We start from the raw sequence: 21,954 nt of genomic DNA on the forward strand, positions 1-21,954 counted from the left end.
ACATCTTACAAAATAGTATTTTGGCACAGAATCCTTTATACCACACATCATAATAAAATAAGTGTTTTAAATCTTTAAACGAATAAAAAAAATATCGCAAGAGTTCGAGTTATGATCTGCGGAAGCGTATTGCTGCCACACTCAAAAAAAAAATTGGCTTAGACTCAAGTAATTACGTGAAAAGATATTGTTAACAGAGTTATCACGTTTTTACAATATATTTATCATGTAATAACATAACACGTAATTTCATGATATTTTCATGTGATAATGTGAAAACACCTTATCAAGAAATAACGTGAAAATATGGTTTAACGTCCTAGGCTAGGCTACTTCCATTAAAAGCAGCCGGCCTCGCCGAGCCTACTGTAGAACTTGGGTCGAGCAAAAACACGGAGCAAAAACATGGCTGAATCCTGAATGACTCCTATTTGTATAAATAGGGGACTACATAGGCGGCAAAATGTAGTGTTTTTCCCTGCCATGGAAGTGCACTTGTATACTGAAGAGGAAGCAATTTGCATTACAGCCAGGAGGGCTGATAGAAGGGGCAAAACATTTTACTTTTTATCGTTTCTTTCACAACTTGAATGCGTTGAAACAAAAAATTATGACAAACTAACGCCACTTACACTAAAATATCGAGGGAAATTTGTAATAAAAACTTTACGGTCGGCAATTTCGACGCGGAAATTCTCGATCGGTCGGGTTACCGGAAACACACTTTTTTTTGGCCTTACATGTACAGTTAGCTAAATAACCTTCTCCAACCTGATTTTTATCCTCTCAAAATCAGCATCGCAACTATACTAGCACTGTTCATTCATTATAATTTCATTTTTTGATAGATAGTTAATCAGCTTTTACCCCTTTCCTCCCGTGTCTCCTTTCCTCGCGACTCCTGCCTCCCTCGCTTCGCGCCTCTCAATTTTCCAAAACAACCAATCTCTGGCGTTATCTCGTGCTGCATTCGCCGCAGTCGGACATTGGAAATTCGCGCACGTAAATGTCAAATTGGCCGTAATTTTTCTTTGAATTCGTCGCTGCCAACTGGGGTAGCAGCAGGGGTGGCAAGGCTTTCTTTTAGAGTGGCATATGCCACCCCGGTAGATCCGCCCATGGTTATTCACCCCGAGCGCGCTGGAAACTGTTCCATTGGTATTCAGATTCAGTCGCGAGATGAGGTTGCCAGATCTCTCTATAAAAAGGTGACTTTGCGGTCTGAATCTGTGGAATATTCGTAAGCGAGGACTGGCAACCAGCAGTGGGTTGTGCACCAGCTGATCAGAACTCCAATGGAAAAGAAGCGTGTTAGTAACTGTTTATCTTGATTGGCTGTAACCTTGTAAGTGAAATGTTTGGCAACAATAGCGTTGTAGCCTGCCTACCCCCCCCCCCCCCCCCAAAAAAAACTCTTCGGATCTACACGATTCACACAAGTGACCTATTTTGGGGCCAAAACGGCGAATTTCGCCGAAAGGTGAGGAGTTTGCATGTGTGTAGCTTATTCTAAAACTTATACAAACAATTGTTAATGTAAAACAGTAATCAACAGCATGTGTTAAACAAACAGAGAACAAGAACAAAGGAAATTTTAAATGTAACTAAGAAATTGATAGAACAAGAAATGCAAACAATAAAATATCAATGTGAACAAACAAAGATATAATAATGTTAACAAAATATGAATAATCTTATTTTCATTAATTTCACCTTAAAATGCACTAGAATGCACGAATATGAATTGAAAAATCAAAATTTTCCAGGGGAGGGCCCCCGGACCCCCCTCTGTGTGCAAGCACCTATGGTGCTTGCAGCGGCTGCCTGCGGCAGCCGTGGTTCGGGTACCGCGCGCATTTGGGCCACCACATTTTCCATTTGGGACAGTAACTTTTCAATTCCACTGGCCCAATGGTAAATGCTTAATGTCTAGGCCTGGGATGCAACTGAATAAATGTCTGAACTTTATTTGGGGTTAATCACTATCGTTTTAATTGATGGCAGGTGTGAACCCAAAAAGTCTGAATGCTGTAATTAAATCAAAAGGTGCTTAAACAAAGTATTAGTTTAAGGGTGTGCACACTTATGCAACCAGCTTATTGTAGGTTTTTATTTTTTATGTTTTTCCCCCTAACAGATTTGTTTGTTTTTCAATTGAATTGTAGAGGTTATAGGTCACATTAAAGGTGGGAAATATTTCAAAATTATTTATTGTGGTCTCATTTTTTTTTTTACATCAGAAAAACTAATCATTTTAACAGGGTGTGTACATGTTTTATATCCACTGTGTGTATGTGTGTGTATACATGTATATATTTGTGTGTATATGTATGTATGTATGTATGTATGTATGTATGTATGTATACATCAGTGTTTTCCCCAGAAAAAAATTAAAGCCCTAAATTCTGGCATGATAAAACACAGACAATTGAGCGCCAACGCCGCGAAGTGAAACTAGGGGGGTGCGGGGGCATGCCCCACCTGGAAAATTTTTTGAAAATAGATGCTCTCAGGTGCATTTTCAGGGTCTCTGAGAGGTTTTAGATACATGATTAGAGGATAGATTTTAACAGTGCTTCAATGATTTCTGACCTAAATAGTATTAATGTAAACACATTTGAAATTTCACCTTAAAGTTCAACATGCAAGTTAAACTGTTTTGTTATAGATTCCTTAGGTATACGATAGATTTGAAAATCTACGGGGATACCTTGCACTTAATTATCTATGATCAAGTAGTGTTGTAACAAAAATGTGCATGAAAATATGAACAGTGGTTTGGTCCATCTTATGCAATCCAATGAAGAGAATCGATCATCATGACCTCCTGTTGATCACAAAGGGATCTGAACCTCAGAACTGCCACTGTAAAATAAGTTGCTGTATTACTATAACTGTAATGATTTAGGATGTTTCTGATGCAATTACCATAATATATGTATAACTAAGATGCACTGAAAAGAAGAGTAAGGCAATGCATATTATAAAGTTTAAATTTTGGCACTTTATTAAATGGACTAAATTAAGATTAAAACATATTTAAAGGAAAAGAAAACTTAATTCATACATTTAAGTTTGCAGAAAGATTATGTATTTATAAAAACATTCATGAAGAGAATTTGTTAATAAGTGTCAAATGTAGCATAATTTCAAATAATAACGATAAGGATATTTGGCAGTGTGATGTCACTGTGAGCCTTTAACAAAAGAATAACCCGGAGCCTTCTTTTGTTAAATGGATCCCAGTGACATCACACTGCCAAAACTGCTTATGATTATTATTTGAAATTATGCTATATTTGACACATTTGGACAACTTCACTTTGTGAGAGTGTTTATAAGTACATAATTTTTCTGCAAACCCACACTAATGGATTAAGTTTTCTACTCCTTTAAAGCAGATTAATTCTCCTTGGCTTTTGCTTGGCCCAATGTTGGGCAGCCCTCTCATAGTCCGTCTCGCTGTCATCCATGCTGATGTGGATCAAATTGTCCAGCGAGTCTTCTCCTCACTTATTAAAATCAGTCGGCTTTGTCCGTCTGGTGGGGGACGACATCAGCAGCCAATGAGATCGCTTATAATGAATTGGAAGATTCCGGGATGTCTGACGTTTTCTTTCGATATTTTTATTGGACGGTTTGAACACGTGATCTTGACATAGCCAACAGATTACAGTTTGTTTACATCATACCATGCGGACATATTACTTTGACAGAATCAACACAAACATTGGAAAAAAGACCGCTTGTTTAACACAAATATCAATCAGTATGTAAATGGATCTGTTATTTGTTCTCCGATGTATCTAGTTACTTGTCGGTAGGAAATTTAACGTATCGGTATAAATCTAAGCGTATCGGATTTTAACTAAAGCGACTAAGCGTATTGGCAGGCAGAGCAAGCGTATCGGGCCCGACACGCTAAGGCCCACTTTACACGGGGACGGTATAAAACAAAAATGCAAAAGTCCGTTTTCGTTCTCACTTTTTTCAGCATCTACACGACCGTTTTCAAGGAGAAAATCTGCGTCTATACGGTGATGCATAAATGTCTCCGCTATGTCTGCACGCATGCGCAACGTCTTCTGTCTTGTCTGATCTGCACATCTGCACCGCTGTTCTGTCAAGTTATCCTACCAAGCCTACTACGCATGCGCGAAATCCAGGAGGGTAGGAAAATTCAACGGTAGTTTTGTCCCACCGATCAGCTGGGCTGATAGAAAATCGGTGAGAATTTCACGCATTTGCCGATTTTTATGTTTTGTGCGTATTGGTCGAGTCTTTGGCCGAGTCAAATAATTTGTAATGACTTGTTTTGAATAATAAAACGGTCTGTATGAGAACTTGCTAGGATAACTTTACAGAACACCGGTCCGGCTGAGGTACTGTAGTGCTCGAGGGAGGAGCAGGAGCAAACCGAAACTCTTTTAATCTGCCTTTATTAAGTAACACTCACTCTTGTTTCGGTGAAGAAAAGAAAAGGCAGTGTCCATCTCAGCAAAATAAACCCGTTCGGCTGCTAGTTTTGTTTTCAGTCTCGGGTTTATGGTTTCACGAGCGGCTTGAATAGGCGGCGCGCGCGTGCACGTGCATGTGTAACTTGGCGACACCAAACTGAGGAGCTCCAGCTGGGCGGGTGAGCAGGAAAACAACATCTACTGCATTAAAACACAGAGCAGCTTGAAGGTCCGTTGGATCGATGTAATCAGACATGCTCTTACTTTTTTACTTACTTTCTTACTTCCCGGGCTGGCATGTACAGTATATGACATATGTATGACGTAAACGCGTACCCGACGTGAGCAGATCCGAGCAGAGTTTCGCGTATTGGGTAGTTTAGACGGATATGCAACGGGGGCCGTTTTTAACTTATCCACTCTGGAAGGCGTTTTCAATTTTATCCGTTTTTCAGCCTCGGAAACACCGTCCCCGTGTAAACGAAAGGCACTTCTGATAAAATATTTAGTCGTTTTTACCCGACAGCGTCCTCGTGTAAACGGGCCTTAAAACGCTTTGGGGAAAACCATGATATATATAAGGTACAGTGGTACTTTAAAGTTTGTGCACCCTTTAGAATTTTCTATATTTCTGCATAAATATGACCTAAAACATCATCAGATTTTCACACAAGTCCTAAAAGTAGATAAAGAGAACCCAGTTAAACAAATGAGACAAAAATATTATACTTGGTCATTTATTTATTGAGGAAAATGATCTAATATTACATATCTGTGAGTGGCAAAAGTATGTAAACCTCTAGGATTAGCAGTTAATTTGAAGGTGAAATTAGTCAGATGTTTTCAATCAATGGGATGACAATCAGGTGTGAGTGGGCACCCTGTTTTATTTAAAGAACAGGGATCTATCAAAGTCTGATTTTCACAACACATTTGTGAAAGTGTATCATGGCACAAACAAAGGAGATTTCTGAGCACCTCAGAAAAAGTGTTGTTGATGCTCATCAGGCTGGAAAAGGTTACAAAACCATCTCTAAAGAGTTTGGACTCCACCAATCCACAGTCAGACAGATTGTGTACAAATGGAGGAAATTCAAGACCATTGTTACCCTCCCCAGGAGTGGTCGACCAACAAAGATCACTCCAAGAGCAAGGCGTGTAATAGTCAGCTAGGTCACAAAGGACTTCTAGGTAACTTCTAAGCAATGGACCATGTGCGCGTGACGTCACGGTCACGTGATTTCCTGTTTACACCGCCATATTGGGGATCACGCTTTCGCAAGTTTGATAGTGATACCCGCTGTCGCAATGTCTTCTTCTCAAGTCTGCCTCTCGACTTATGCTGAATCCCTGGATATCACAGCAAAAACTCGCTATAGAGATAAGATTGCTGTCTTAGAGGTCGACCCATATATCATTAGTAAGAGTGAAACCAAATCTGCGCTTGATTGTTCAAGTAATGAGCTGCCAGACGTAAGTTACCCCGATGTATATCACTATCTAATCAACACGCCAGGGGGTTACAGTGGTGAGTCACTAAAAGCCTACAAGTCACTAGAAGCTTACAGATATTTCTCCTCAGGATGGGTATGGAACGTGCTAGTTCATATGCGTGAAAAGCAACAAACCACTCCGTTAGACTTTTCTGGCCATGAGTGGGCATGATTGAAAATGGAAAGTATACTTGTATTGACTAAATTGGAATGGACTCACCGTTTTATCTTCCTGGGACCTTCTATTGAAGAGTTATAGCTATAACAGCTTCAGGGTTGAGGTGCAGAAAGTCGATGTTGCAACCCCTCAGCCCGCTCTCGCGCAGCCAGCCTCGCTCTCGCACAGCCTCTCAGCCCGCTCTCACGCAGCCTCTCAGCCCGCTCTCGTGCAGCCTCCTCTTGCGCAGCCTCGCAGCCCGCTCTCGCGCAGCCCGCTCTCGCGCAGCCAGCCTCGCTCTCAGCCCACTCTCGATGTGTGGATCATATGCGAGCAGGATGGTGTTATTGTGAGTGGCCACTGCACATGTATGGCAGGTCTGGGAGAAGTCTGCTCACACGTAGCAGCAACACTTCTTCCTCTGCTCTTGATCAGCGGGGAACTGGTAAAACGATAAACCCTTCATGCTTTTTCTGTTAGAGCACCCTACTGCCACACAACAAGCCATTCTGACTGAAAATGTTAATCACTCCAAAAATTCCCGCATGTGAAGTGAGCTGCAGCTTGATACCCAATATGGTGGATAAACAAACTTGACCTCTGACCTATGACGTTGGTGCACAAGGTCCATTGAAGGCCTCTCTCACATTGGCTAATGTTAATGTTCATGGGTCCACCATCAGGAGAACACTGAACAACAATGGTGTGCATGGCAGGGTTGCAAGGAGAAAGCCACTGCTCTCCAAAAAGAACATTGCTGCTCCTCTGCAGTTTGCTAAAGATCATGTGGACAAGCCAGAAGGCTATTGGAAAAATGTTTTGTGGACGGATGAGACCAAAGTAGAACTTTTTATTTTAAATGAAAAGCATTATGTTTGGAGAAAGGAAAACACTGCATTCCAGCATAAGAACCTTATCCCATCTGTGAAACATCGTGGTGGTAGTATCATAGTTTGGGCCTGTTTTGCTGCATCTGGGCCAGGACGGCTTTCCATCATTGATGGAACAATGAATTCTGAATTATACCAGCAAATTCTAAAGGAAAATGTCAAGAGATCTGTCCATGAACTGAATCTCAAGAGAAGGTGGGTCATGCAGCAAGATAATGACGCTAAGCACACAAGTCATTCTACAAAAGAATGGTTAAAGAATAAATTAATGTTTTGGAATGGCCAGGTCAAAGTCCTGACCTTAATCCAATCGAAATGTTGTGGAAGGACCTGAAGCGAACAGTTCATGTGAGGAAACCCACAAACATCCCAGAGTTGAAGCTGTTCTGTACGGAGGAATGGGCTAAAATTCCTCCAAGCCGGTGTGCAGGACTGATCAACAGTTACCGCAAACGTTTAGTTGCAGTTATTGCTGCACAAGGGGGTCACACCAGATACTGAAAGCAAAGGTTCACATACTTTTGCCACTCACAGATATGTAATATTGGATCATTTTCCTCAATAAATAAATCACCAAGTATAATATTTTTGTCTCATTTGTTTAACTGAGTTCTCTTTATCTACTTTTAGGACTTGTGTGAAAATCTGATGATGTTTTAGGTCATATTTATGCAGAAATATAGAAAATTCTAAAGGGTTCACAAACTTTCAAGCACCACTGTATATGAGAGAGAGTTAGCTAAAGGTCAGTTAAATAATTGTTCATAAGAGAACACATTTTTCAAAATAAATAAATAATTTATGGAACCTTTTGCTGGTTATTGTCTCTGTGGCTGTGAGTCGACTGTTGCGTAGGTCACATTGTCCAAATCTGATGTTGTATTTTTCTCAGCAGATGCTCTGAACCTTCGTTTGCACTGAACACTGGCATTATTAATTTTTTCATCCTGCAGAGAGATTCAGGTGATTAACCTTCATAAAACTGCTTGTTTTTTTTTTTCTTTCTTTCTTGTGGAACCTTATTGTGCAATTTGCTGTATATCCCGTTTACTGTACTGCATTCAACCGGGATTTTTGTATGTTTTCACACTTGTCACATTTATTTCAGGGACATTTTTAAAAAATTTTATTTAAACCCCATAATCTCCCTTCGATAGCACAAGTGAACATCCTCATAAATAATCAGGAGCATAGTTGTAATTGTTGTAAAAAGTTGTCATGTTGTAATTTGCTTTTTAAGCTAAGTTGCCTATCATTTAGCTTATGATGCTAACAATCTAATTCAGCCTAAAGCTCAGAGCTTATGATAAAGAAAGCAAAGGACAACAGCACTCGTAACCAACTTCAAAAATCATTTTAAGCAAAATTGTGTGTGTTTATTGTGTTATAATTTGAGCAGTTAGTTGATCCATCATAGGTTCTGGGAGCTATGTTTCATGTACATGGATGGGAATAGGGTGTGGGCTCAAGGAGTAAAATATTTAAATGGCAACTACTTGAAGCATGGAAGTGGCAAGGTGGTGCAGTGAATAGCACTGTCACCTCACAGGAAAAAAGGTTCTGGGTTTGAACTTCACACTTATCATTGATCATGTCGGCTTGGTATGCTGCAGAGGCTCATCCTCAAATATTAAAAATGGGCACTTAACAATATTTTAAAACACTAACTACAGCATAATCTACTTAACTACAGCAACCAATATTCTGCAGAACATGACAAACCACACCATATGATTAGTTTATCAATTATTAGATTATATTATACATTTTCAGTGTCTTGAATAATGTAAGACAAAATATACTGTAGTTTCATTTTGTTTTCACATATAGCTCTTTATAAATGAAACATACTCAGTCTGGTTCAGATGCTAAGTAGAAACACTGTAAATCCTACCTTTTTTCATATTAAAACAGGAAAAGAAGAAAAAAATCTGTTAACTGTTAACGAGCAAAAGCACACAGGTGCAAACTTACATCAGTGACCGACTTCACGATATAAACAAATAAAATCTGAGAAGTTCTAACACGGTCGTATTTAAGAACATCTCTGCTAAAAGGCTGAATTAATTATTTGAAAAACTGACCCAACTTAGACTTGCTAATGTATCATTTTTACAGTGTAGTTTTCTGAAAGACATGGAAAGGGTACAAAGCCATAGTAAGAATGATCAGGTTCTTTTCAAGACCAGGTTCATTTTGGGTTTATGGTAATGTAGACAGTTCTTTATTACATATAACTCTAGAATCAGTGTTTTGCAAAAGTATTCACCCCCTTTGTGATTGTCCTGTTTTGTTGCATTACAAGCTGGAATTAAAATGGATTTTTGGGGGGTTAGTACCATTTGATTTTGTTGAGATGCTCTCATTTCACATTGTGTTTATTTTTGCTTTATACACAGGACAAGTAAAAATATTGTGTTCAGGAAATGCTCTGAATTTGTTTTTTTTTGTTATTGGTATGATGCCCCTGTCTTAAGTTTCTTTGTAACCATTGGTCTGACCGTAACGAGGAGCTAAATTGCCTGCACGTGTGTTAATCAATAAAAGAGGTGTGCCCGTGAACGCGGAAGTGCTCTCAAACCAAAAGACTGTGTGGTGTGTGATGTTGATGTCGGACGGCGCAGAGCAGAAAACACTCTGTTAACAGGTTATGGGCCCAGCGAATCCCGCGTAGTTTTAGTACAAAATGAGTAAGAGTAAAGAAACTGTAAGCGGTCGCTAGGCGAGGCTCGTTTTTGATGGCGACGAAAAGAATTATGAATTGTGGGAAGCCAAGTTCTTGGGACATCTTCGTCTGCAAGGATTGAAAGATACGATCCTAAATGAACCTGATGAAGCAAACGAAGAAGATGATGAGAAAAACGCCGAGGCCTACGCCGAGCTCATTCAGTTCCTGGATGACAAAAGCCTGTCGCTGGTGATGCATGACGCGGCAGATGATGGACGTGAGGTGCTGAGGATTCTCCGAGAGTACTACGCTGGAAAGGGAAAGCCCAGAATAATAAACTTGTACACAGAGTTGACCTCGCTACAAAAGTCACCAACTGAGAACGTAACCGAATACGTAATCAGGGCAGAGACTGCTATTACAACCTTGAGAAGCGCTGGTGAAACGTTAAGTGATGGACTCTTAATAGCCATGGTGTTAAAAGGATTGCCAGAGACATTTAAGCCTTTTGCCATACATGTTACCCAAATGGAAGACAAAATTACTTTTGCGGAGTTTAAGACAAAGCTTCGAAGTTATGAGGACGTTGAAAACATGTGCGCAGCTGCTTCTGAGGACAATGTCATGAAGGTAAAAGCGCAGTTTGGAACAAGGTGCTCAGCTACCGCAACAAAAGGTGGTAAAACGGACGTTGTATGCTACAGGTGTGAAACAAGTGGCCATATAGCCAGATCCTGTACACGCAAACTGTGGTGTCATCACTGTAGAAACGACACGCACAACAGTGTGAACTGCAGGTGCAACAAGCAGCGGGATGGCGTGCGGAAGGCAGCCGAGGAAACCAAGGCCAAAGAGTACGCATTCAGAGTGAGCGACGCAGAGCCACCGGTGCGAGACGTCAGGAGGAGAGGTCTGATGGTCGATGCAGGTGCAACCTCCCACATCATTACGGACATCACAAAGTTTAAGAAGTTCGACGACAGTTTCCAAGCCAAGACTCATTGCGTGGAGCTAGCGGACGGCTCCAGGTGCAACGTCGCCAAGCGCAGAGGAGACGCGGAGGTGCGGCTAGTTGACAGCGGGGGCAGGAGCTTCCGAACAGTGCTGAGGGGTGCCTTGTACATCCCGACGTATCCACAGGATATCTTTTCTGTGAAAGCTGCTAGTTCCAGCGGGGCCACTGTGATCTTCAGCGAGAAGAAAACTGTCCTGCTTCACAGAGACGGTACAGAATTTCCCATACACGTACACAACAAACTGTATTATTTACACACAACAGAGAACCAGTGTAACAGCAATGACCAATGTAAGAAAAGCCTTGATCTGCAGAGTTGGCATGAAATCTTAGGACATTGCAACTATGCAGATATAATGAAGCTGAGGAATGTTGTTGATGGGATGGAAATTAAGAATGAGGGTAACAAACCTGTCTCACCTTGTGACGTGTGCACACAGGGTAAATTTGTTCAGACTAGGAACAGGGGGGCAGATGCCAGAGCCAAAGCACCTCTGGACATGGTGCACACAGACCTTGCTGGTCCGATAGACCCAGTGTCTAAAGATGGTCACAAGTATGCCCTTTCTTTTACAGATGACTTCTCTAGTGCAGTTTTTGTTTATTTTCTGAAAAACAAGAGTGACACTGTACAAGCCACTGCCAAGTTTATTGCTGATGTGGCGCCTTATGGCAAAATAAAATGTATAAGATCAGACAATGGCACAGAGTACACATGTAAACATTATCAGGAATTGATGTGCAAGAATGGTATCAGGCATGAGACCTCTGCTCCGTACTCTCCACACCAAAATGGTACAGCTGAACGTAATTGGAGAACACTCTCTTTGAGATGGCACGATATATGCTGATAGAGAGTAAACTGCCAAAGATGCTGTGGACCTATGCTGTCCAGACAGCTGCTCTGGTCAGGAACAGGTGCTTTAATAATCGCATGAAACAGACACCTTTCTACATGTTGACAGGCAGAAAGCCAAATATTGCCAGAATGCAAAAGTTTGGACAACTGTGTTACGCTTACAAACAACAAAAAGGAAAGTTAGACTCTAAATGTGACAGAGGTATTTTCGTTGGATACGATAAAAATAGTCCTGCTTACCTAGTGTACTATCCCAGCACCAGGAAAATACAAAAACACAGACTCGTGGAGTTTGTAGTCAGAAAGAATGAAGAAGTGCTGGATGCTGAGGAAGATGATTATGAGATCCAAAATGAAAGAAAAATTGTGACAGTCCTAACTGCTAACCCACAGACAGACGAAGGCCAGAAAGTGTTTTCAAAAACTGAGACGGATGAAAAAGATGAGCACAATACTGAGATGGTGAAAGTAGACAATAAAGAAGTTGTTAATCAAGAACACAAACCTATTGAGAGACGGTACCCTGACAGAGAGAGAAAAAGGCCAGATTATTATGGTGATCATGCATGTGGTTTTGAGGAAGAGATTACCAATGTTGACTATTGTTACAGACTAGTGGGTAATATTCCTCAAACATACACAGAAGCAGTAGCCTCACTTAATGCCAAGCAATGGGTTGATGCCATGGGTGAGGAAATGCAGTCATTAAAGGACAATGCAACTTTTACCTTGACCACTCTTCCCAAGGGCAAGGATGTAGTGGGGGGTAAATGGGTCTATGCAATGAAAAAGAATGCTGACGGATCAGACAAATATAAAGCTAGATATGTAGCCAAAGGATTCAGTCAGAAGAAGGGTGTAAACTATGATGAGACTTTCTCTCCAACAGCTAGCATGAGAAGTATTCGGGTATTGGCACAGAAAGCGGCACAAGAGAACTTAGTTGTCCACCAGATGGATGTAAAAACCGCATACTTACATGCGCCAATCGAGTGTGAGATTTACATTGAGCAACCTGAGGGTTATGAAGTCGCATCAAAAGAAGGTGACAAACTAGTGTGCAGACTAAAGAAATCCCTGTATGGTCTAAAACAGTCAGGGCGTAACTGGAACAAAATGTTGCATGATTACTTGTGTGAAATGCAGTTTATACAAAATCCAGCTGATCACTGTGTTTATAGTAAAATCACTGAAAAAGAAAAAGTACACATGATTATATGGGTAGATGATTTAATCATTGCTGCCAGTGATCACAATGTCTTGAAAGAAGTGAAGGAAATGTTGAAGTTGAAGTTCAGAATGAAAGACCTAGGCAAGCTGACACATTTTCTGGGTATTGACTTTGATCAATCTGCTGATTGTGTTAAGATGTCACAACGTAAATATGTACAGAAAATATTGGAGAAATTTGACATGTCAAACTGTAATCCTAGAACCACCCCTTGTGAACAAAAACTTGACTACAGTGATGATGCTGAACTTTTGAGTGATGTAAAGAAATACAGAGAGGCCGTTGGTAGCTTAATCTACCTGGCAACCTGTACAAGGCCTGACATTAGTTTTGTCGTGAGTAAATTGTCTCAGTATTTCAGTAGACCAACCATTGAACAATGGGCAACTGTGAAACATGTATTGAGATACTTAAAAGGAACCCAAAACAAAGAACTTTGTTTCAGAAGACACAAGGATGTGAACGTGATCCATGCTTACAGTGATGCAAATTGGGCTGCTGATGTTAGTGATCAGAAGAGCACAACAGGGTATTGCATGAGTTTAAACTGTACTGGTCCTGTAGTGTCATGGAAAACCAAAAGACAGTCTACAGTAGCACTTTCCACCTGTGAAGCCGAGTATATGGCATTAGCTGCGACCATGCAGGAGTGCCTGTATTTAAGGCAGCTATTGCAGTACTTTGATGGACAAGTATACAAGTGTGTAATCTATGAAGACAACCAGGGCACTATAGCGTTAGCGAAAAACCCTGTACATAGGCAACGATGTAAACATCTCATCTCATCTCATTATCTCTAGCCGCTTTATCCTTCTACAGGGTCGCAGGCAAGCTGGAGCCTATCCCAGCTGACTACGGGCGAAAGGCGGGGTACACCCTGGACAAGTCGCCAGGTCATCACAGGGCTGACACATAGACACAGACAACCATTCACACTCACATTCACACCTACGGTCAATTTAGAGTCACCAGTTAACCTAACCTGCATGTCTTTGGGCTGTGGGGGAAACCGGAGCACCCGGAGGAAACCCACGCGGACACGGGGAGAACATGCAAACTCCACACAGAAAGGCCCTCGCCGGACCCAGGGCTCGAACCCAGGACCTTCTTGCTGTGAGGCGACAGCACTAACCACTACACCACCGTGCCGCCCCGATGTAAACATGTAGACATTAAATACCACTTTGTGAGATCCATGTCGAATGATGAAATGACACTGCAGTACTGTCCAACCAATGAGATGGTTGCGGACATCCTAACGAAACCAGCAAGTAAGCTGAAGTTGATGGACTTTGAAATGTATATATTTGGTGTATGAACAGTGATGGATTTTGAAATGATGGACTTTGAAATTTGTGTTTGGTTTGTGAAAAAAAAAGGGGATTGTGAAGATTTGTTAACAAACGTATTTTTGGTTTGTGAGAAAGAAAAAAGGAAGGATTTTTGTAAAATGTGAGCAAGTGGGGGTGTTGAGATGCTCTCATTTCACATTGTGTTTATTTTTGCTTTATACACAGGACAAGTAAAAATATTGTGTTCAGGAAATGCTCTGAATTTGTTTTTTTTTTGTTATTGGTATGACGCCCCTGTCTTAAGTTTCTTTGTAACCATTGGTCTGACCGTAACGAAGAGCTAAATTGCCTGCACGTGTGTTAATCAATAAAAGAGGTGTGCTTGTGAACGCGGAAGTGCTCTCAAACCAAAAGACTGTGTGGTGTGTGATGTTGATGTCGGACGGCACAGAGCAGAAAACACTCTGTTAACAGATTTACACAACATGCCTACCACTTTAAATGTGCAAATTGTTGTTTTATTGTGACACAAACAATAATTAAGATTTAAAAAACAAAAAACAGAAATCTGGAGTGTGCATGTATCACCCCTCCCCCAAAGTCAATACTTTGTAGAGCCACCTTTTGCTGCAAATATAGCTGCAAGTCAAAAAAGAAGACATCCTTTTTCCGCTTCCGGTTGAGAGTACGTCGTGGGTGTTCTGGCTGCCGCTTCTCACCGGAGCTTTTTTATTTTCTCTCTCTTTTTTACTTTAGTTAATTTTTTGTGTGTGTGTTTGTATAGTCTGATGTTTGTTTTTGTTTGAGTGTTTTTGTCCGCTGGTGGTGGTGTAGCTCCGGACCCAGTTTTGGGCGTCAGTTCCCTCCAGGCCTTGGTTCGCTGTGGGTGATGCCTGTGCTCCTCCTCGCTATGGACTGCAGTGAGCTTGTTGCTCATTTTAACATCGGGGTTGTCTAGCTCGAGCTCTGTGCTTTAGTGCTTGGCGTGATGTTCCGAGCGATGTTGCTTATTTAGGGGTTTCACATGAAAGGGTGTGAATACCTATATACACTCCAGATTTCTGTTTTTTTCATCTTCATTATTGTTTGTGTCACAATACAACAATGTGCACTTTTAAAGTGGTAGGCATGTTGTGGAAATCAAATGGTGCTAACTCTCCAAAAATCCATTTTAATTCCAGCTTGTTATGCGACAAAACAGGACAAACACCAAGGGGGATGAATACTTTTGCAAGACACTGTAAATCTAGAAAAGTTCTGCAGTTACTAGCACCAAAGAATAAATGATAGGCAGAAGGTAATGTTATATACTGGAAATGTTTTATGAAATAGCAACGTAATGTCTTTTTGTTCTGTCTTTTACACTAAAATTCCTTGTCTGTAGTGTGAATTTTTAAAATGTACCTTTTAGAAGCTTAAACACAATGTACTACTGTGAAATTCAATGAGTTTGCTTTTTCTTTGCTGCCATGTTACTACCATTAAACAACTATTTTACAACACATTTTCTGTCCTTTTATTTAATTAATTATCCAGTACTTTAAAACATACACTACACACTGAGCTGTTTAATACCGAGAAGTTTAGCCTGAGTTTAGTCCAACACCAAATATTATTGTACTATGATATATGCAATAAAAATGTGTCTGGGAGCCAAAATATGAATGGTGGAAAAATATACAATTTTTCTCGACTTGCCATTAATTTGAAAGGTTTTGTACCTTTTCAGTCGGTGAATCGTCAGTGGTGTGCTTGTAGCAGCCGCATGATGATCCTGATTTTCCTGAAAGAGTTCCATTTTCATAAATATAAATTAGACACGAGACAGAAGATTACCACAAATATTCCATCTCATTTTTTCACAGATTCAACCTGCAATTTCAGCCAGTCTTACCGTGCACCCTGCTGCAGAACACACGTATCAGGACAGAGATGGCACAAACACACATTACGATCATAATTGGAATCCAGAAGGTTCTATTCCTTTCAGACTGCTGTGAATCCGAGCCCTCAGATACAGCACCAATCTCCTTATTGGCATCATTAACTAAAATACATACAGAAGCACACAGAGATATCAGTGTAGTGCTGAGGAACAGAAAACAGGTCCTGTCAGAAAGTGTATAGAACACCAGGCTACTTTTTCTTATATATATTTTTAGTGTTAGCCATACCGTACATGCAGAGCATGTTATCACTGATCGTAAAAGAAGAATCTGTATTGTGCTTCCATGATGCTTTGAGTTTTGTTTTTTTAAAGTTTATCTCAAAAAAAAAAACTATTTGTGACGCCTCACCGAATCCAGGGACGCATGTCGGCCGAAACGAATCCGAGATAATCGCAAAAGAAGCATTTTTTTTCGAAATTTGTGATTTTCATTTTTTTCCATCATGTGCAAGTTGAGATCTTGAAGAATGCAATCAGTATTTCAGATAATAGATTGTTTTGTTGGAAAAGCATACATTTTTTGTTGCAAATTGTCTCGTTTTTGTCAGGACTGTAGCCTGCTGGGGGGTGTGGGTAAATTACCATATGGGCCATTCACATGATGATTTGTCTTTTTTTTTTTATTTGCGAATCAGCTGTATGATGCGAGCTGAGCTCGTGGCTACTTAAGCTGCATACAGGCGTGTAATTTCACTATGGAATGAGGAAGCTAAACAGAGCGCAGAGGAGCTGAAACACTGCGAAGCAAACAGACACTCGGTATTTACATCGGAGATAACCATTTCTAGCAAAATAAACGCAACCTCGTTTTCCAGATTGAATGGAATACTTGAATGATCGGATGATACACGGACCGTTCTAGGATTACATTCTATCGGAGGCATTGGTGTGTGCAAGGCGCCGTTTCTCTTTCTGATGAGGTGAGTTTATTAATCTAAGGCTGTGTGGTTATTTTTGCATGTAACGGAGAGTGTTGTGGTTTGGTTAAGCCTAGGTCACAACCGGACATACGATTTTTTGGCCGTGTGATTTTTGGCGTTTCCCAAATCGCTGCGTTTTTTTTTTGTTTGTTTATGGAGAAAGACGTGCGTTGGCTGTAAGTTTGTCTTGCAACCTGAAAAAAATGTAAGCGCCCATAGAGTTTGTTTGACCTGACAAAGAACCTCTGCGGCCGGTCTGCGGCCGGTCTGCGGCTCAAAAATCAGCACGTCACACGCGCGCCCTCGTGCGTTTCATGCGTGCTCTCTGTGCGTTTCTTGCGTGTAGACCGGCCGTAGGAGCACGGTACGGCCGGTTGTGACCGAGGCTTTACATGAAACTAGTGTTGTGTTAGTTGTGTCATCATCGTGCTATCTTTCTTTCTTATGGTGTGAGTAATTTTTCAACCACAAAGCGTTAAAGTATACTTCAGGACTTATTTTTGTACTTCATAATTGTGTTGGGCATACTTTGCATGGAAGGAAAATTGACGTGGTGATCTTTGTTTACATGAAAGTGGCATCGTGCTAGCTAGTAGGGGGTAGGGCTTTCCTTAATATCATGCAAATGAGCACCATTATGTGCCCGCCCTACACCCAGAGTAGCTGAGATGGAAAACTTTGAGGGCGATTTTCTCCCTTTCCTGTTTTAAGAGGTATACACTTTCAAAAGGCCACACATTCTTCAAATATTGTCAGATCTCCACATGGAAGGCATCATTGGAAAGCTTAGAAACTGCACTTTCTGAATCTGTCAATAACTCAAAATGCCCCAGGGCAGACATGTGTCCCTGGATTCTGGATTTGGGCACATTTATGAACCTATGGCCGTTGCGAAGCAATCGGTGAATGTGGCTCACTGGTTTGACCGTGCGGCCTCGGAATCGGACAGCGACTCGGCCGACTCTGATCGCGGTGACCCCGGACCTCAACAAGACTCGCGCCCAAACGATTTATCCTGGTAGTTATGATAAATTCCTACTTTCATCGTAATACTAAATAAGAGCCCTTTTGAAGAATAATTAAACCGCCCTCCCTAGTGGATATAGGGAACGATTACTGGACAGTGCGCCGGTACCCCACATTAGCCTGCCATCCGTGGCATTATACTATTTATAGCCGATTCTAAGAGAGGAAATATCCCATTGTCTCATTTCCACAGTGATTGTAGAGGATCCCTCAGGATTCTTGACTTGTCAATTGCAAGCAAAAGTAAAAAATTTTACCTCCAATTTTCTCCTTTTTGCTTGAGCGTTGCTGCTCCGTTTCTTTTTTGACTGCTTGATTTTGTTTCACGCGCACAACCCACTCGCTCCGCCTCTTCTCCTCTTTTGGAAAAAGCCAACCCTCTCGTTCCGCCCCTTCTCCTTTTTCAGAAAAAGCCCACTCGCTCCGCCTCTTCTCCTCTTTTGGAAAAAGCCAACCCTCTCGTTCCGCCCCTTCTACTTTTTCAGAAAAAGCCCACTCGCTCCGCCTCTTCTCCTCTTTTGGAAAAAGCCAACCCTCTCACTCCGCCTTTTCTCCTTTTTCAGAAAAAGCCAACCCGCTCACTCCGCCTTTTCTCCTTTTTCAGAAAAAGCCAACCCACTCGCTCCGCCTCTTCTCCCTTTTTGCAAAAAGCCAACCCACTCGCTCCGCCTCTTCTCCCTTTTTGCAAAAAGCCAACCCACTCGCTCCGCCTCTCCTCCTCTTTCGGAAAAAAACAACCCACTCACTCCACCTTTTCTCCTCTTTTGGAAAAAACAACCCACTCACTCCACCTTTTCTCCTCTTTTGGAAAAAAACAACCCTCTCACTCCGCCTCTTCTCCTCTTTTGGAAAAAGCCAACCCTCTCGTTCCGCCCCTTCTACTTTTTCAGAAAAAGCCCACTCGCTCCGCCTCTTCTCCTCTTTTGGAAAAAGCCAACCCTCTCACTCCACCTTTTCTGCTTTTTCAGAAAAAGCCAACCCACTCGCTCCACCTTTTCTCCTCTTTTGGAAAAAGCCAACCCACTCGCTCCGCCTCTTCTCCTTTTTCAGAAAAAGCCAACCCACTCGCTCCGCCTCTTCTCCTTTTTCGGAAAAAGCCAACCCACTCGCTCCACCTCTTCTCCTTTTTCGGAAAAAGCCAACCCACTCGCTCCACCTCTTCTCCTTTTTCGGAAAAAGCCAACCCACTCGCTCCGCGTCTTCTCTTTTTTCGGAAAAAGCCAAACCACTAGCTCCGCCTCTTCTCCTCTTTCGGAAAAAAACAACCCTCTCGCTCTGCCTCTTCTCCTTTTTCGGAAAAAGCCAACCCACTCGCTCTGCCTCTTCTCCTCTTTTGGAAAAAGCCAACCCACTCGCTCCGCCTCTTCTCCTTTTTCGGAAAAAGCCAACCCACTCGCTCCGCCTCTTCTCCTTTTTCGGAAAAAGCCAACCCACTCTCTCTGCCTCTTCTCCTCTCTCGGAAAAGGTAAAAACTTCTTCCTGAACCGGTCCCGATGTTACAGTTCACTGCACAACAGTAAGGCATGGGGTTTTTCTTTGGAAATTCCTGAACGCACGTCTGCACTCAAGCCGGACAGCAATGTCAGTAACCGGAAGTGGACTCAACTCAAGCGGTTTGTTTGGCTTCAATGATGTCACGCGCCGAGTGGTCACAAAAATAGCTGAACAGAAATTCGCCACGATCCGCACTAACTGATTTTAATTATTACTTATTAACAATACTTCTTGGGACCAGAAAAAAAATTACAGAGGGTTTTTTAACATATAAAGTTTGAAATGTATATAAAATTAAAATCGTTGCCTAGGAGCTTTAAACTTTGTGTCCTGATGTGTGTCATACTCAGGATCATCTGAGACTAATCCACTTACCAGAGACTGAGAGTCTAACTTTCTGGATCAAAACCTGTTCCTTTGTGTGTTCCACGAGCATGGAGCTTTTATAGATGGCTTCATCAGTAACACTGACGTTCCTCAGCACCAGAGAACAGTTTCCTTTACGCAGCTCGTCCTCAGGAACGTCCACACGACCCTCATATCCTTCACCTGGAAATGACTCTTTACCCTTTCGCTCAAACACCACCTTAGAATCGATATACCACTCAACATAAGGTGTTTGGATGGACGGATCTCTCCATTCACACGGCAGGACAGCTGTGGAACCCACTCGAGCTGATATGATCTGCATGTCTGTAGAGATGAGAAAACCTTTTAGGAAATTATCTGATGTGAAGAACATTGTGCTTTTATTTGTTTTATGAAACTAAATGCTCAAACACACAGCTGCTGAACCATAAGATATAAAGGCAACAAATATAACCTGAGGAATTTTTCATGATTCTTCTTTTTCATGCAAAATGAAAGATGTGAGTATAATGTAGTATAATGCAGTAATATAACACAGTAAAATAATGTAGTTGTATAATGTAGTACTGTAATGCAGTAGGATAATACAAGAGTCGTAGTATAATGCAGTAGTAATGTTGTGGATTAACTCAGAATTTTAGATGTTAATTTTTTGAATATACAGCAAAGCAGTTTTACAGTAAAGAACGTCTTTACATACGGTGTCTTGCAAAAGTATTCATTCCCCTTGGTCTTTGTCCTATTTTGTTGCATTACAAGTTGGAATTATAATGGATTTTCGGGGGTTAGAACCATTTGATTTACACAACATGCCTACCACTTTAAAGGTGCAAATAGTTTTTTTTTTATTGTGACAAAAACAATAATTAAGATTAAAAAAAAACAGAAATCTGGAGAGGAACTACAGCATCTTCCTCAACTCCTGATAAAACCTCTTTATGGCTCTAACAGGCTTTGTGTCTTTGATCGACCGCTTGCTCCGCCCACATGAAAGTAAAAACCTCTCGCTCAGGAGTTTAAATTGTTGCGTCCTGCAGGATCTCAGTCCTGATGCTCACCTCTAATCTCAACCAGATCCCTCTGAAACTTTCTGACAAGCTTTATCAAAAATAAAACCCTGCACCTCTTACTGATGTCTGTGTTTGTGTGTTTTTCTAACACATCATCTGTTCATTCTAAATAATGTATTAATGCGTCCCTGCAGTAGATGGTGCTGCTGTTCCTTATTTCCAGCTCTGTGGTCTGATTCGCTGTGACTTCTGTAATTAGTTAATATTTTACACTGCGGGATTTACTTACCAATTGAGAGTTTAACCCTGCTGAGTGCTGGGGGTGCTTTATTTCTGTCCACGTGTTCCATCACAAAAGATCTGTAGACACTATTATCAGTGGCACCATCATCAGTGATTCTGACGTTCTTCAACACCAGAGAACAGTTTCCTTTATGCAGCTCATCCTCAGGAACATCCACACGTCCCTCATATCCTTCACCTTCTGCTTTACTCTCACTGCTTCGCTCAAACACAACCGCTTCATCGATCTTCCACCGAATCAGTGATGTTTCTGTGAACGCATTCTTCAGTTTACACGGCAGGGCGACTGTGGAACCCACTTTAGCTGATACACTAACGTGATCATCTGCACTGATGGAGCCTGTGGAGGGAAACATTACAATCTACATGATTTGTAGCATTTATTTTTATTTAATGTTCAGAAATGATGTGCTGTTGGTCCTATAGAACCTGCTCACTCACCCACACAGGCAGCGAAACATAAGATGGAAATATAAAGGAGAGTCATGATGCCTGTAAGACTCATGTGGAGTGTTTACAGAGTTTCTGAAGCAAACAAACAAACAAACAAGCAAAAGCAGGTTATAAATAAAAGTGTCATTACATCTGCCTGATTTCACACACAGTTGTAGAGATCTCATCTCATCTCATTATCTGTAGCCGCTTTATCCTTCTACAGGGTCGCAGGCAAGCTGGAGCCTATCCCAGCTGACTACGGGCGAAAGGCGGGGTACACCCTGGACAAGTCGCCAGGTCATCACAGGGCTGACACATAGACACAGACAACCATTCACACTCACATTCACACCTATGGTCAATTTAGAGTCACCAGTTAACCTAACC

At 41.4% G+C, this 21,954-nt stretch overlaps 1 protein-coding gene across 4 annotated transcripts in view; it reads right to left on the reverse strand.

Moving 5' to 3' along the window:
- The window catches only part of LOC132882142 (butyrophilin subfamily 1 member A1-like), a 59,337-nt gene that overhangs the window by 31,463 nt on the left and 5,920 nt on the right, over positions 1–21,954 (reverse strand). The window contains exons 3-9 of one of the 4 annotated variants that reach the window (XM_060915407.1): positions 21,574–21,657; positions 21,119–21,472; positions 19,826–20,143; positions 15,957–16,109; positions 15,784–15,845; positions 11,101–11,288; positions 8,876–10,874 (exon numbers count right to left, since the gene is read on the reverse strand). In XM_060915407.1, the coding sequence (XP_060771390.1) occupies positions 10,664–10,874; positions 11,101–11,288; positions 15,784–15,845; positions 15,957–16,109; positions 19,826–20,143; positions 21,119–21,472; positions 21,574–21,637 (1,350 nt within the window). In that variant the 5' untranslated portion in view covers positions 21,638–21,657 and the 3' untranslated portion in view covers positions 8,876–10,663. Of the gene's footprint in view, positions 1–7,805; positions 7,945–8,875; positions 10,875–11,100; positions 11,289–15,783; positions 15,846–15,956; positions 16,110–19,825; positions 20,144–21,118; positions 21,473–21,573; positions 21,658–21,954 lie in introns of those variants that run through there. The other 3 variants (XM_060915406.1, XM_060915408.1, XM_060915409.1) reach the window with 3 other exon arrangements.

The sequence above is a fragment of the Neoarius graeffei genome, chromosome 2 (assembly GCF_027579695.1).
Source record: "Neoarius graeffei isolate fNeoGra1 chromosome 2, fNeoGra1.pri, whole genome shotgun sequence".
Lineage (NCBI taxonomy): Eukaryota > Metazoa > Chordata > Actinopteri > Siluriformes > Ariidae > Neoarius > Neoarius graeffei.